This window comes from Rhipicephalus sanguineus, chromosome 9 (genome assembly GCF_013339695.2).
Source record: "Rhipicephalus sanguineus isolate Rsan-2018 chromosome 9, BIME_Rsan_1.4, whole genome shotgun sequence".
Classification (NCBI taxonomy): Eukaryota; Metazoa; Arthropoda; class Arachnida; order Ixodida; family Ixodidae; genus Rhipicephalus; species Rhipicephalus sanguineus.
Window position 1 is genome coordinate 23,380,359 of NC_051184.2, and position 12,784 is coordinate 23,393,142.

At 46.9% G+C, this 12,784-nt stretch overlaps 1 protein-coding gene across 3 annotated transcripts in view; it reads right to left on the bottom strand.

Annotated features, from left to right (window-relative positions):
- The window catches only part of LOC119404749 (uncharacterized), a 94,864-nt gene that overhangs the window by 18,186 nt on the left and 63,894 nt on the right, over window positions 1-12,784 (bottom strand). For 2 of the 3 annotated variants that reach the window (XM_049419003.1, XM_049419005.1), the window contains 3 exons: window positions 2,697-3,600; window positions 1,717-1,878; window positions 509-683 (listed from right to left, as the gene is read on the bottom strand). In XM_049419003.1, coding sequence (XP_049274960.1) covers window positions 509-683; window positions 1,717-1,878; window positions 2,697-3,600 — 1,241 coding nt within the window. Of the gene's footprint in view, window positions 1-508; window positions 684-1,716; window positions 1,879-2,696; window positions 3,604-12,784 lie in introns of all 3 variants that reach the window. The other variant, XM_049419004.1, reaches the window with a different exon arrangement.

Below are 12,784 nucleotides of genomic sequence, written 5' to 3' on the forward strand. Positions count from 1 at the left end.
AGTTGACAGAGCTAAAGAGGCTTGCACCAAGGGCTCTTAGGGACATTCCGTAGGAGGCCTACCCTGACGGCTTCGACATCTGGAAATCTTGCTGGAAATGATTTATCGATGCAGGAGGAGCCTATTTCAAAACCTTTTATTGAGTTGTAACGATCTGATCAATGATTTATTTTTTTTTTCAGTCGACTCGCTGACATTACTTTCCGGACATACCCGATATGTGCTGTAAATACAGAGTACATGAACGGATGAATGAAAAACTTTATTATTGCAAAGGAATTCTCCCGGCGAAGGTGTGGCCCTCAGTCCAGAGCCTTGAGTTGTGTATGACTGATGAACATTTGTTAAAGTAGATTCAAACTTATAGTAATGTAAGTCATCACTTTCAGGCATCCGTAATTTGTAACGGAATTTGGTTACATTTTTAAAATTGCAGTAGAGTATTTAGTGATGTAATTGAGTTAAGTTTTAGGAGTAATTTTACCATTTTTGGCGGCCGACGACTTACCTGCTGGGTGCCGCAGCGTGGAAACCCGTTGGCCCGGCTTATCCTCAGCACGTTGACGCTTCCTCCGTTTCCGTCGTAGAAGCACGAATCGTAGAAACCGTACGTGTAGATGCGGCCGTAGAAACCGTCCACGGTTCGCAGGGTGAACTCCATCCCGTCTGGCGTGCACGTCTGGCTCACTGCGATTCGAAATGTGCTTCGTCACTCGTAAAAGTAATCAGCGTGCGTACAGCAAGATATAGCGCGGTCGCTTTAGAATGCGGTAATACTTTTGTCCTTACATTAAACCTTTCTCAAGAACATCACAAAAGATTTTCAGTGTTGTTATATGCACAGTACTGCGTACACTCGGTGACAATCTAGCAATTTATTATTATATTTATTATATTATTATTATTATTATTATTATTATTAGTAGTAGTAGTAGTAGTAGTAGTAGTAGTAGTAGTAGTAGTAGTAGTAGTAGTAGTAGTAGTAGTAGTAGTAGTAGTGGTGGTGGTGGTGGTGGTGGTGGTGGTGGTGGTGGTGGTGGTGGTGGTGGTGGTGGTGGCGGCGGCGGCGGCGGCGGCGGCGGCGGCGGTAGATGCGGCCGTAGCAGCAGCAGCAGCAGCAGCAGCAGCAGCAGCAGCAGCAGCAGCAGCAGCAGCAGCAGCAGCAGCAGTAGCAGCAGCAGCAGCAGCAGCAGCAGTAGTAGTAGTAGTAGTAGTAGTAGTAGTATTAGTGGTAGTAGTAGTAGTAGTAGTAGTAGTAGTAGTAGTAGTAGTAGTAGTAGTAGTAGTAGTATTTGATTTGCATACCCAAGGGCACCCAGGAAAGACGGATAGCAGGCTAACTGCCACCTAGAGAGGCACAACGCCTGCCTACTCTTTCGGGAGGAGGGAGGAGGTGGTGGAAAGGAAAGTAGGAGGAGAGAAAGGGGAAAGAATTTACGAGAGTAAATAAAAAAATGACGACGACTCGGACAGAAATAAGTAAACACACTAAATAAAACGTCTACAAAGAGGTGGCGAGATCCGCTTGGTCCATAAGTCAGCAGAACTCGATGGGCCTGGTCGCGTCGAGAAGTACACGCTCTCGGAAAGAGGTAATCGTCAATGGCCGCGCACTTAAATCCAAGTAATTTATAATAACAAGCTCCATCCATAAGACCACGGCGAACTTGCCCATCTTAGGTCCCTCTAACAGGCAAACGACATGTTTCAAGGCACTTGCCGTCTAAACAGTCTCCTCCAGCGCCACCAGGGCCGTGTCCGAGGTCGTCGCGTTCGTAGTAATCAAACTGCGTGCTCTGGTCGAAGTGCGCCGGGTTGCTGAGCTGTAGCTGTCGGGAGTCGTAGTCGCTCAGCTCACAGTTGTCCGGGAAGAACGCCCTGGAAGACGAGTACAGTGACGGCCGTGCTAAGTAATGGTTTTGTAGGATCGTATTTACCCGGATGTAACGCGTTTTTCAAATTTTTGCTACCTAAAGTCGACCCTCACCTTACAATCGAACTGCGGAATTCAAAATACGAGGCTGTATCTGCAGCACACTACCGTATTTACTCGATTCTAACGTGACCACGATTGTAACGTGAGGGGTGACTTTTCATTGCCTCCAGGAAGAAAAAAATCACTATATTTTTTTCTTCCTGACGCGTCGAAGGTGGAGTCATGCAGGGTCGACCTAGTTGTGTAATGAAGCAGTTGTGCACTTCCTTTATCTCATCTCGTGAGGCAATGTGTACGTCACACGGTCACCGTCAGGGTCACGTGGGTGGATAGGTCCCCGCTGCAAAAAACACTCGAGGTTCACCGTTCCCTAGTGAACTGTCGCCCCTTTCCTCCTCGCCTCGTGCTTGCGCTCTCGAATGCGATAGCATCGGCGGAATTCAAAATGCGTGTTACATGATTCACGAACATTCAAGCTCAGCCTTTGAGTATGTCGTAGTATGTCGTCTGTTCTTATGAGTAGTAGCAGAGTAAACGCAATCGTACCGTGCTAAGACTCTCGATAATGGAGCCGGAGGACGAATATACATAGAAACACAGCTGCACAGGCAGGCCGGCTGGCTAACCTGCGCTTGGGAAGGCTGGTAAAGGCATTAAAATGTTATAGTACGCACTACGGAAAATACAGCTGCAGACAATGCCAAATGCGGGACAAGCACTTTGAGGTGCACCAGCCAGTGCCGGACATGCCGATCCTCACCTGAAGTTGAAGGACTTGCAGTGAATGTCTTGCGCCTCGGAGCAGGCCTGCTCGCACTCTTCGAGTCGTTCGGTGCGCACCACCCGCCTCACGTAGAAGCTCTTAAGCCTCGTCCCGTAGCCGACACGCCGGAACACGGCCGAGGAGAACTTGCACTTCTCCGCCAAACCTGGCGGCAGCGGCGGCGCGAACGGCGGCGGCGGCGGGCCTCCGGCTCCAGCCACGGGAGGCAGCGGTTGGTGAGGCACGTGGGGAGGCGGGGGAGGCGGAGGGTGGGCGGGAAACGTTCCCGCGCCTCCGTGTATCGGTGGCACCACCCCGCCAGCTCCTGCTGGAGATCCGCCTGGCACTCCACCGTAGGGACTGGCGCCGTAACCGCCGCTCCCGTAACCGCCTCCCGAAAATCCTCCTCCGGCGACGGAACTGCCCCCGTAGCCACTGCCGCCGCTACTCCATGACCCACTCCCGTAGCCGCCGTAGCTACCCGTCGAGTAGACTCCAGAACCGTAGCCTCCCGAAGACGCCCCGTAGCCACCACTCGCCGATCCGATAGACGAACCGCGTCCCGGGAGCGGGTGGTAGCTGGTCGCGGGCCAGCGGCCGTGGGGATAACTGGGTGGTTCGTAGCCACCGCCACTGGCTACGCCCGGAGATGGGTAGCCCCGGTGGGTAGCGTGTATGCCGTGCCAGCCGTGGTGGTAGCCGCCAGGACCACCGGCGCCGATGTGACCACCGACGTGGCCGCCGAAGCCAGGTGATGGGGCCGGAGGACCGTAGCCGCCGCCTCCTCCTGGACCTGTGCCGAAACCGGGAACGGCACCTCCAGCTACACCGCCGCCTCCGCCGCCTCCTCCAGCGATTCCTGGTCCGTAGCCGTGGCCTCCGGCGTGGCCGGCGCTCCGGTCTGCTGGCAAAATGAACGCCACAGACGACTGAACGCGTTGAAGGAGTGAATCGCAAGATTAGCTGATTAGTGCGGGAGACAGTGTCATAACTGCCCGCCTCAAACACGTGAAGCTTGTGGTGCATGCGACGGCAAGAAGTTCTTGCGCTGCATCACCATATTTCGAAAACTGAGAACGTTGTGGTGGCTCTTTTTTGCCGGGGAAACTGTTTTTACCATTATATATGTTTCCAATTCGGAGAGTTCTCGAGTTCGGCCAACGAGCAAGATCCGTATTCTATACGGCCACAAGTTGTGTGAACGCTCAATGTGGTGATTTCGAGAGTGACTCTCGAAGTACATACGAAGTGCGCTTTCGTTTATCTTAGCCGCACATTAATTATGCGCGCCTATCTATCTATCTATCTATCTATCTATCTATCTATCTATCTATCTATCTATCTATCTATCTATCTATCTATCTATCTATCTATCTATCTATCTATCTATCTATCTATCTATCTATCTATCTATCTATCTATCTATCTATCTATCTATCTATCTATCTATCTATCTATCTATCTATCTCACTTAATAGGATACGATTGATGCTATACTGTTGCCCTTATTATCTTTCTAATATGCAATTTCAATCGTTTTTGAAGCTTATCCCCGCTTATTACTTGAAATGACAAACCAGTTTTCCATTCAATTACATATGAATTCATTGGCTATATATTTACGTGGCTCAAACAAACGCTGCTACGAACTAACGATGGCTTTGCTCCGCTATCGTTCATATTCTTTGTGGTGCTTCCTCTGGGCTCAGCACATTCTATCATGATGGTCACCAAATATCATAGCACGGTATCAGCATACAACTTTCTTGACAACATCCCGGGTAATTAGTTTCACCTCTAAACGTACTGTCACGCCGCGCCATGCCCCAGAGGCCCTGGGAACTATAGGTTGCTAATAGGCAGTTTTAGAATAGTGTACGCTAAGATAGCGTTCGTTGCGGTCAACCGCTATTTTCGTCACTTAAAGGGCGCCCGCAAGAGGATGGGGTACGACGAGGCAAGCGCAGTGGCGACAATTGCTAACGCACACCTTTGCGTACGCTATTCTAAAGCTGCCTAATGATTCTTCAGAAACAATATTTGCGTAACGCCATTGCTTATCCCACTCATCCCCGGCCCCTTCTTCGACATACCGATTCCTTTCATACCTATCCGCGAGTATCACTTTCGACGAAGCTGTAAACATCAGTGATGACGATAATGTTTATTGACATCTCTTCAAAACAGGCCAGCTACATAACAACCTAGCCTGGATTCAAGTGCAACAGGGCTATTCGTTGGCCCTGCAAAAACATCGCACTTTGACTCAAAAGGCAACATCATCAGTCACGGAGGCCATGCAAATCACGGAGGCTATGCAGCTACCGTAAAACACCTCTAACGTCGGAAATGGTGAAGCGTTCGTCGCCGATTAATCGAAATAGCGAAAAGTCTGTGGAGATACGAGTTGTAACGTGATTACGGTTGAAAACTTTGCAGTCAATCCGGCGACAGGTTACTACATTAAACTTCGCGAGCGCTTTCAGCACGCGTGTCACTCAGGCGCTTCGTTCTAGCAACACGCTCGTAGCGTCTCAGCATGCACTTGCGCAAGGCCGTAGCTGAGCTGCAGCTGCGCACGAGCAAGTTGCAGAGGCGCAGCGTAGATATAAATGGCTCAGTCGCTCATACGACAATGCACGTGAGTGTAGAATAAAAAAAAAAAAAGAAGGAAGATCAGATGCGCGCCAAGAGAAAGGCCCAGGTGGCCGGTGACGCAGTAAAAGGTCGCGCCAGTGCAAGAAAAAAAATAGAAGAAAGAGAAAAGAACGGCGAGCGAGAGAATCGTATATGTGTTACAAGCTGTACTGTATACGCCACATGTGCAAAAAGCAGAGGTATGACTCCCTTCCGTGTTTTTTTTTTCTTCTGGGGCGGCTGTGAGAGACGCGCAGAATAGCGCTTTTTTTAAATACCACAGCGGTACCACGTATGTGCCACTAGCTGTGCCGAACGCAGCATGTTCGAACTGATAAACTATAGCTTTATTTCGCATGTCTTTTTTTTTTTTTCATTATTGGTACGAGCAACTGGTGGCGCCCTTTTTTCTCTTCAAAGAACTTCCGGTTCCGGTCGAGCACCTACTTTCGGTTTTCCGAATATTCAGAAAAAGTCGTAAAAAAATAAAACTAGTACGAAACCGACGGTTCCGGTTGATGTTAAGAGTTATATTTGTTACATATGGTATCGGAGCAAAAGTTTACTCACGGTAAGGGCCAATTAAGTGTCGGTATCATTAACTAAAATCAATTGAAAGAGTTCATTGGAACAGTAGGCGGCTTTCTTGTGAACAGCTGGGATCGTTGCGGCGCTAGATAGATAGATAGATATTCCACAATATCTATCTATCTATCTATCTATCTATCTATCTATCTATCTATCTATCTATCTATCTATCTATCTATCTATCTATCTATCTATCTATCTATCTATCTATCTATCTATCTATCTATCTATCTATCTATCTATCTATCTATCTATCTATCTATCTATCTATCTATCTATCTATCTATCTATCTATCTATCTATCTATCTATCTATCTATCTATCTATCTATCTATCTATCTATCTATCTATCTATCTATGTAACTGTGAAGCTGTGTGAGTCTGTGAATCCTGTACCGTATTTACTCGCTTAATACCAGCAACGTTGACCACCGTTGGTTATCAAGGCAACATAAGGTAATTAAAGGTGATTAAATATAATATTCTTCTAGCAGGGGCCGCTAAATCGTTGCGGTTTCTTTTTCTTTGCAGTGATACGTCTCCGTTTAAACGACTATATATCTACAACGGCGAAAGAGCAGCGCGCTGTAGCTGTGGGCCTTTGTCCTTTCTGTCCGGGAATGACGCGACTACGAGGATGACAAGCTGCGCGAGTGGTTTTTGTTGACGGAAAAAAGTGCGCAGTGGTTACACTTGTCTGGCAGGAAGCGCTCTTACGAGCAGCTGGCATTTGGGATATTCTGAGAACTCCGCTACGCGCATCGGAGAGAGAAAATAAGGCGGATTGTTTCTAAAACAAGACGATAAACACAACACTGACTCAGATTAGAACGATGAGGTATTGTTTGAAAACACCTTACTTTTTCCGCACGCTTCTTACCGTTTACGTTTTTACGGGTTACCGGATAAGTGCACTTGATGGACAACGCTGGTAGCGACACCCGATGATACAGGCCCTAACAAGAGACACACTAATATTGCAGTGACCTGCATGCTTTACTTAAGTGCTGGTGTAAAGCTTTGCCAGTTAGATAATAATTAACCCTTTGAGACGCTTTGTATACAGTTGTGTACACCGCTTGTTTTTTGCTGGTTGTGTCGACCAGTGCCTAAGGAAAGTACATTGAACTTCGGATAAATTGAACCTCCTGCCTTATAAATGTGTTTTCATTTAACTTCATTTTACAGTGCACTGTTGCATATGATCACTTTGCTGAAGGCACTATCATGTCCGACAAGTCGTTCGACGTGCTACTTTCCGCGAGTCACGTTATTTTTTTTTTTGTTCCGAATGAACAGAACCGGAAATGAGTCAGCACTACATTTCCAGCCGGAGATTTCATTCGTTTTATGCAAAAACAGAACTTGCATGATATCAGGATAAACAGATATTTACTTACAATTGAATTATGAATTATTACTATGAAACACATAAATCAACGTATTATGACATCTCCTTTGTCGCCATTGAATGCCGAGCGCATTGACATAGTGTTCTGTAAATTTGGCGCATTTACGGGCAGTTCTTTATAGGTAGCGTCTGAAAGGGTTGGTAACACGCAGTAGTTTCGTTATTTTGTTTCGACGAGAATTACAGTGACGCGACTCAAAATTTTTGCGAAGCTATTGTTGTTGACAAAACGCCACAATATATCGCTACTAGCTGTGCCACCTTTGTCGACGGCTCCGGTAAACCGTGAAAACGTAAACGGTAAGAAGTCTACCGATAAACAAAAGTTTATCTTATTTTTTCACTGATTGAATGTAGCGGTTATGAAATGGACAGTTTGCGAGCATGGAGAATTGTCATGCTCTGAAGAGAATGGCACTGATAATAAAGTTTGCGATTCAAGTAAACTGTATTGTTTCTCTGTGAACAATAGAAGCAACTTTACCATTCCATTTCATCGCAGCCCTGTTAAAGGACCCCTGAGAGAAAAATTTTTGTTTGTGACTTTTTTACTGTAATTTGTAGCTTTGGGTCTGGTAATCCCTAAATTGAATAGTAAATGCTCTAACATATCGTATAACTAATGCTAGCGTAGTGAATTGGGACCATTTTAGCGTCACTTCAAAACGCCCGCCTAAAAGCCATAAGAAGCTAGCGCCCCATGCGCTGGAGCGCCAAAGATCGCGTGCACTAAAGCTGTGGTGACGTTGAAAGCCCAGTTTTCAAATCGGGGCCCCACGCGCGGTAGAGATTGAAACGATGTGGCTGTCTCGGTATGGGTTAAACCTGTTAATCCCCTCACGAAAACTACTCGAGAGCAGCCCGACAACAGAGCCAGAGGGATGAGGAACAAATAGCCCTCGCCAGTCGTGGTATTGTGTGCGCCCCGCAAACCTTCTGTGACGTCCACAATACTCGCTTTACTCGTGGAACGTCACGCGAGGCCTCGATCTACGTCATACCAGTGGCGATGTCGAGAGGTGCAGCCAACTCAGATGAGCACTGACGCTTACTTTAAAACCAAATTAAAATACCTTAAAGGCAACGTTCGCCACTAATAATCGGTCAGAAGTGCCATACAGGAAAGTCAAACAATACAAACATCTCGATATTTAAGTGTTGGTGTCAGGGGTCCTTTAAATGGCGGGAAGATTATTTCGTACTAACCAATGATCGTGCGGTTTCTAAACTAGCTGAGCGCGATAGAGAGCGCCAGGTTGTTCGTAACCCTAATCGCATTCCCGGAATATTGCGTTACTGGTGACGTGAAGGCCAGGAAAGCGTCAAAATCGCGGGATCATCATGAGAATGTAACGTTTAGGTCAAACATTTGTTTTTAGGTGCGTATCAGTTTAGGGGCCCGGCTTGTCGTGGTCAGGCTGACAGTAAAGCGCTCAATACAGGCCACAACAAAGCTAGCAGGTGTCAATAGCGTGTTAAAATGAACGAACAATGTCTAAAATATTATAATTAACAGAAATAACCGAGACCAAGAAATAATCGCAATAATTAAATTAGAATCGCTAAAAACGTTTCGGAAACATGCGGTTGACTAGATAGGGCGCCACCGCCTCGCAGATCGCACGATTTCTCCTCTCACCGGCTCTCTACGGCGCTACATCTGAAGGTGGGAAACAATCTGACGGAACTCACTGCAGGCGAAACGTATCTCCGCTGCCGTAACAACCAGGAAGTCGATAAAGCGCAGCAAAGTGTAGCGCACATGTCGCACACCGAGTTTGCGAATCTCCCTAACAGGAGTCTACTCGTGCCGGGGAAACCCCATACATGCTTACCTCAAACATTGACGTCATCGACGGTTTGCGGAACGGAGCAGTGGGAACTCTACGAACGGGAATCGCTGGGTGTCCGTGCCCCGCACTGCCTCAGGTTTCACAGTAGTGGAGCTACCGGATTTTCTTTTCCTAATTTCGACCAGACGTGGATGGGGAAGGAAGGAACGAATGTAGGGGAACTAAGTTAACCCGTTTGAAATGTCCTGTTTGCTACCCTACGCAGTGTTTGGAAAGAGGACTAATGAGAAAGAGAGATAGATGTACATTATTGTCAGAGCAAACGAAGTTGCTTAGTCGTTATCCTCGTGGGCGGCTTCCTTGGCACGTGAGACCCAGAAATAGTGTTTGAACACTGACGGTGATGTGGCGGTGAGTTCGAGAGAAACGCAATGCCAATACTTTTAATTACTTTCATTTACCTCGATAGCCAACAAACGGCAGCCAACGTTAGCTAAGCGTATTTCGCGAGTAAACACCAGCCGAAACGAAAACGTGAGTCTATTTGCACCTAAACACCTCGCTTCGCAGAAATTCCGGTGTCGGCGTCGTTGGTTGTGAGCGAAAAAACAGCGTTGTCCGTGACCGAAAAATCGAGAAAGATGCAAATGAAATAAATAATAAATATCTTTGGTTCGAGTGAGTATCAAACCCAGGCCTTCTGCGTGGCAAGCAGGTGTTTACCACAGAGCCCAGACATTGCTTGAAACAGCTTCGAAAAAAAAAACTATATGAATATCGTGTAGTGGGAGGAGTGTCCTTAACAAATGTAATATTGCGTGGCAGAAGCGTAGAGTCGCGCCAGGCATCAAAACATGTGAATTGCGCAACGAGTGGGTGTTTTCAATGTCCGCAATTACAAAGCGCTCAGACACATTTAATCATCATCAGCCGCAAAAACATCAACAAAGTGAGCAGCTGCGCGGGTTCGCCTGTTGCCTTACGGACGCGTAGTGGGCCCTTCGTTGATTCGCAAAAGGAATAATAATGGCGTAGTGGGCACTGCGCAACTGCACTTGCAATAGGCATTCTAGGATAGTTTGAAACGGCCAATGTTACGAGCACAGACGTTCGTTTGCTTGCGGCACGGTTGAGGCATGCACTGAGCACCGAAGCGAGGCTAGAAGTTGAGAAGGCGATGCGCACAGGGTCCGTTTATGCTATCGCGTTCTACTCTTAAAGGCGGAGCTCAAGCGTCCTCCATTTTTTTTTTTGCGAACATTAAGCATTACGCAACTGGCATGCAAGATATGCATGCATGACATAAAATACATGACACGAAAAAACACACCACAACGTCAATTACATAACACGATGCCGACGTGGTCGTCCTTCAAACTCAACAATGACAATGTCCCATAGGACATAACCATGAATAACATGTCCTGACATGAATAACATGTATGCTTGTCAGATGGGTGTATGGTATGGTATGGAAAAACTTTATTTAGGTCCGTCGGGGCGTGAACTAGCACGTAGCGGGCCGCTCCCACGTCGGGACAGATAGGCCTAACCTGTCCGCCACGTCGTGGGCCCGTTGGACTGCCCATAGCTGCGTCCTGAAATCCGTACTGCGTAGCGCAGCATCCCACTTTGACGATGTAACGTTTTGAACCCGTAACGCAGGTGTGATGAAAAATAATGCGATACACTGAGTGGCAAATAACATATCACGCTCAAAACACACCACGATACTCAACTAGCGAAAGTATAAAACCCTTATGCCTAAGACAGTTCAAAACTGCATTCGTTGAATAAAATGCATTGGCAGACGTCCATGGTTCAAGCACGTCTCTTAGCTCAACAGATGACTTCCTGTGATGACTGTTCAGTATTTACGTTATGGCTCTGACAATGGCTGCCTTATTCCTTTAGTTTTACACGCAGAGTGGTTAGACCGTTCACACGCTCCCTCAGATGCGTGCGGCAACTCAACATTCAACCTGGTGCTTCCATCCGGGGTTACGTAAAGCGATGGCCGGGGCTAGTTGGTTCATGTTGACTTCTGGCTGCGTCCTGTTAAACCGTGTCTGAGCTCATTATGCGATAATCAGCGCACACTCAAAGTCGGCGTCAGTGAGAATAAGTGAGAACCGCCGTCACAGTGAAGTCCTCCACAGCTGATAGCAGTCAGAGCCGTTGAGCACAAGCGTTCTCTGAGAAGCCAAAGAAGAAGCCGCAGAAGCGTGGAGGCAAGGATCAGGGTGGTATACGGAGGGAGAGAACGTGCATATGCATAGTTTGATAATAGGCTCCGAGATGTGCGGCGCAGGCCGCAGGCTCACTGGATGGTTTTTTTTTTTTTCAAGCGCCACTCTTTGGCCATGAAGTCATGCGCTCAAGCTTATATAAAAACAGGCAGAAAAAAAGAAACAGGTTGCGAGGTTCGTGCTCCCGCAAAGTACAGGAACTGAAAAATAGCGTACAGAGAATGCGGCGGTGGCCAGATATATGCAGGCACGTTGCAGTGCGTGGCAGTGTAAAGCGGTAGGTAGAAGTGCACAATGTCTGCGCTGATGCTCGGAAATGAAGCTGAACATATCGAACGCTTTGACGAGATGGCTCGGTAATCTAGGTGGCGGTAAAAAAATTGCTTCTAATATATGCACAGGTACGACTGTGCTTCTCGATAGTTATCACCCGGATAACAAGGAACGTGAAAGGGGTGAACGGTTTCGTCGCACTTGATAAAACAACAGATCAATAGAACACAATGGCCAATGTGCTACTTGCATTTTTGTTGTCTACCACTGCGTTCGTCGCAAGCTTGCGAATTGCTGGCGTGAAGGTTTACCAGTTAGGTAATAAATACCTCCCAGTATTTTCAATATTTTGTTTCGACGAGACTTGCGCTGACGCGACTAAAAATTTTCGCAAAGGCATTGTAGTTGGACAACAGGCCACAAGATGTCGCTACCAGCTCTGCCACCGTCGTCGACGGCTCCGGTAATTCGTAAAAACGTAAACGGTAAGAAGTCTACGGACAAACTAAAATTCTCTCATTTCTTCATCCATTAAACGTTGCGGTTGCGAAATGAATAATTTGCGAGCACGGAGAATTGTCGCGTGCTGAAAACAATGACACTGATAATAAAACTTGCGATTCAAATAAGCTGTACTCTTGTTTCTCTGTGAACAATAGAAGCAACTGTACTGTTCCATTTAAACGCAGATTTGTTTCAAAGCAGCGGAAGGATTACCTCGTACTAACCAATGACTATACGGTTTCCAAACTAACTGAGCGCCATAGAGAGTTTCAGGTGATTCGTAACATGTTCGTCGAATATTGCGCTACTGGTGACGTGCAGGCCAGGAAAAACGCTGGTGGCGACATCTGGTAAGGCAGAGTTTAATCAAAGACAGTAAGAAGTTATACTACAGCAAGGGTTTGTATATGCGTCTTAACCCTGGTTTAAAGATATTTTAGTGATAGAGTCGTTAACGTACAGTCCTTTTGAGGATTTTGCACTCCTTGTGCGTATAGTGCTTCAACAGTCACACTGACGCGACGCAAGGGTGTTTGAATCATGTTGGACAAATCGTCACGAAGTGTTGCTATACCAGACTACTGTCTGCCATGGTATCGGTAAGCCGTAAATGGCAAGAAACTTGCTCAC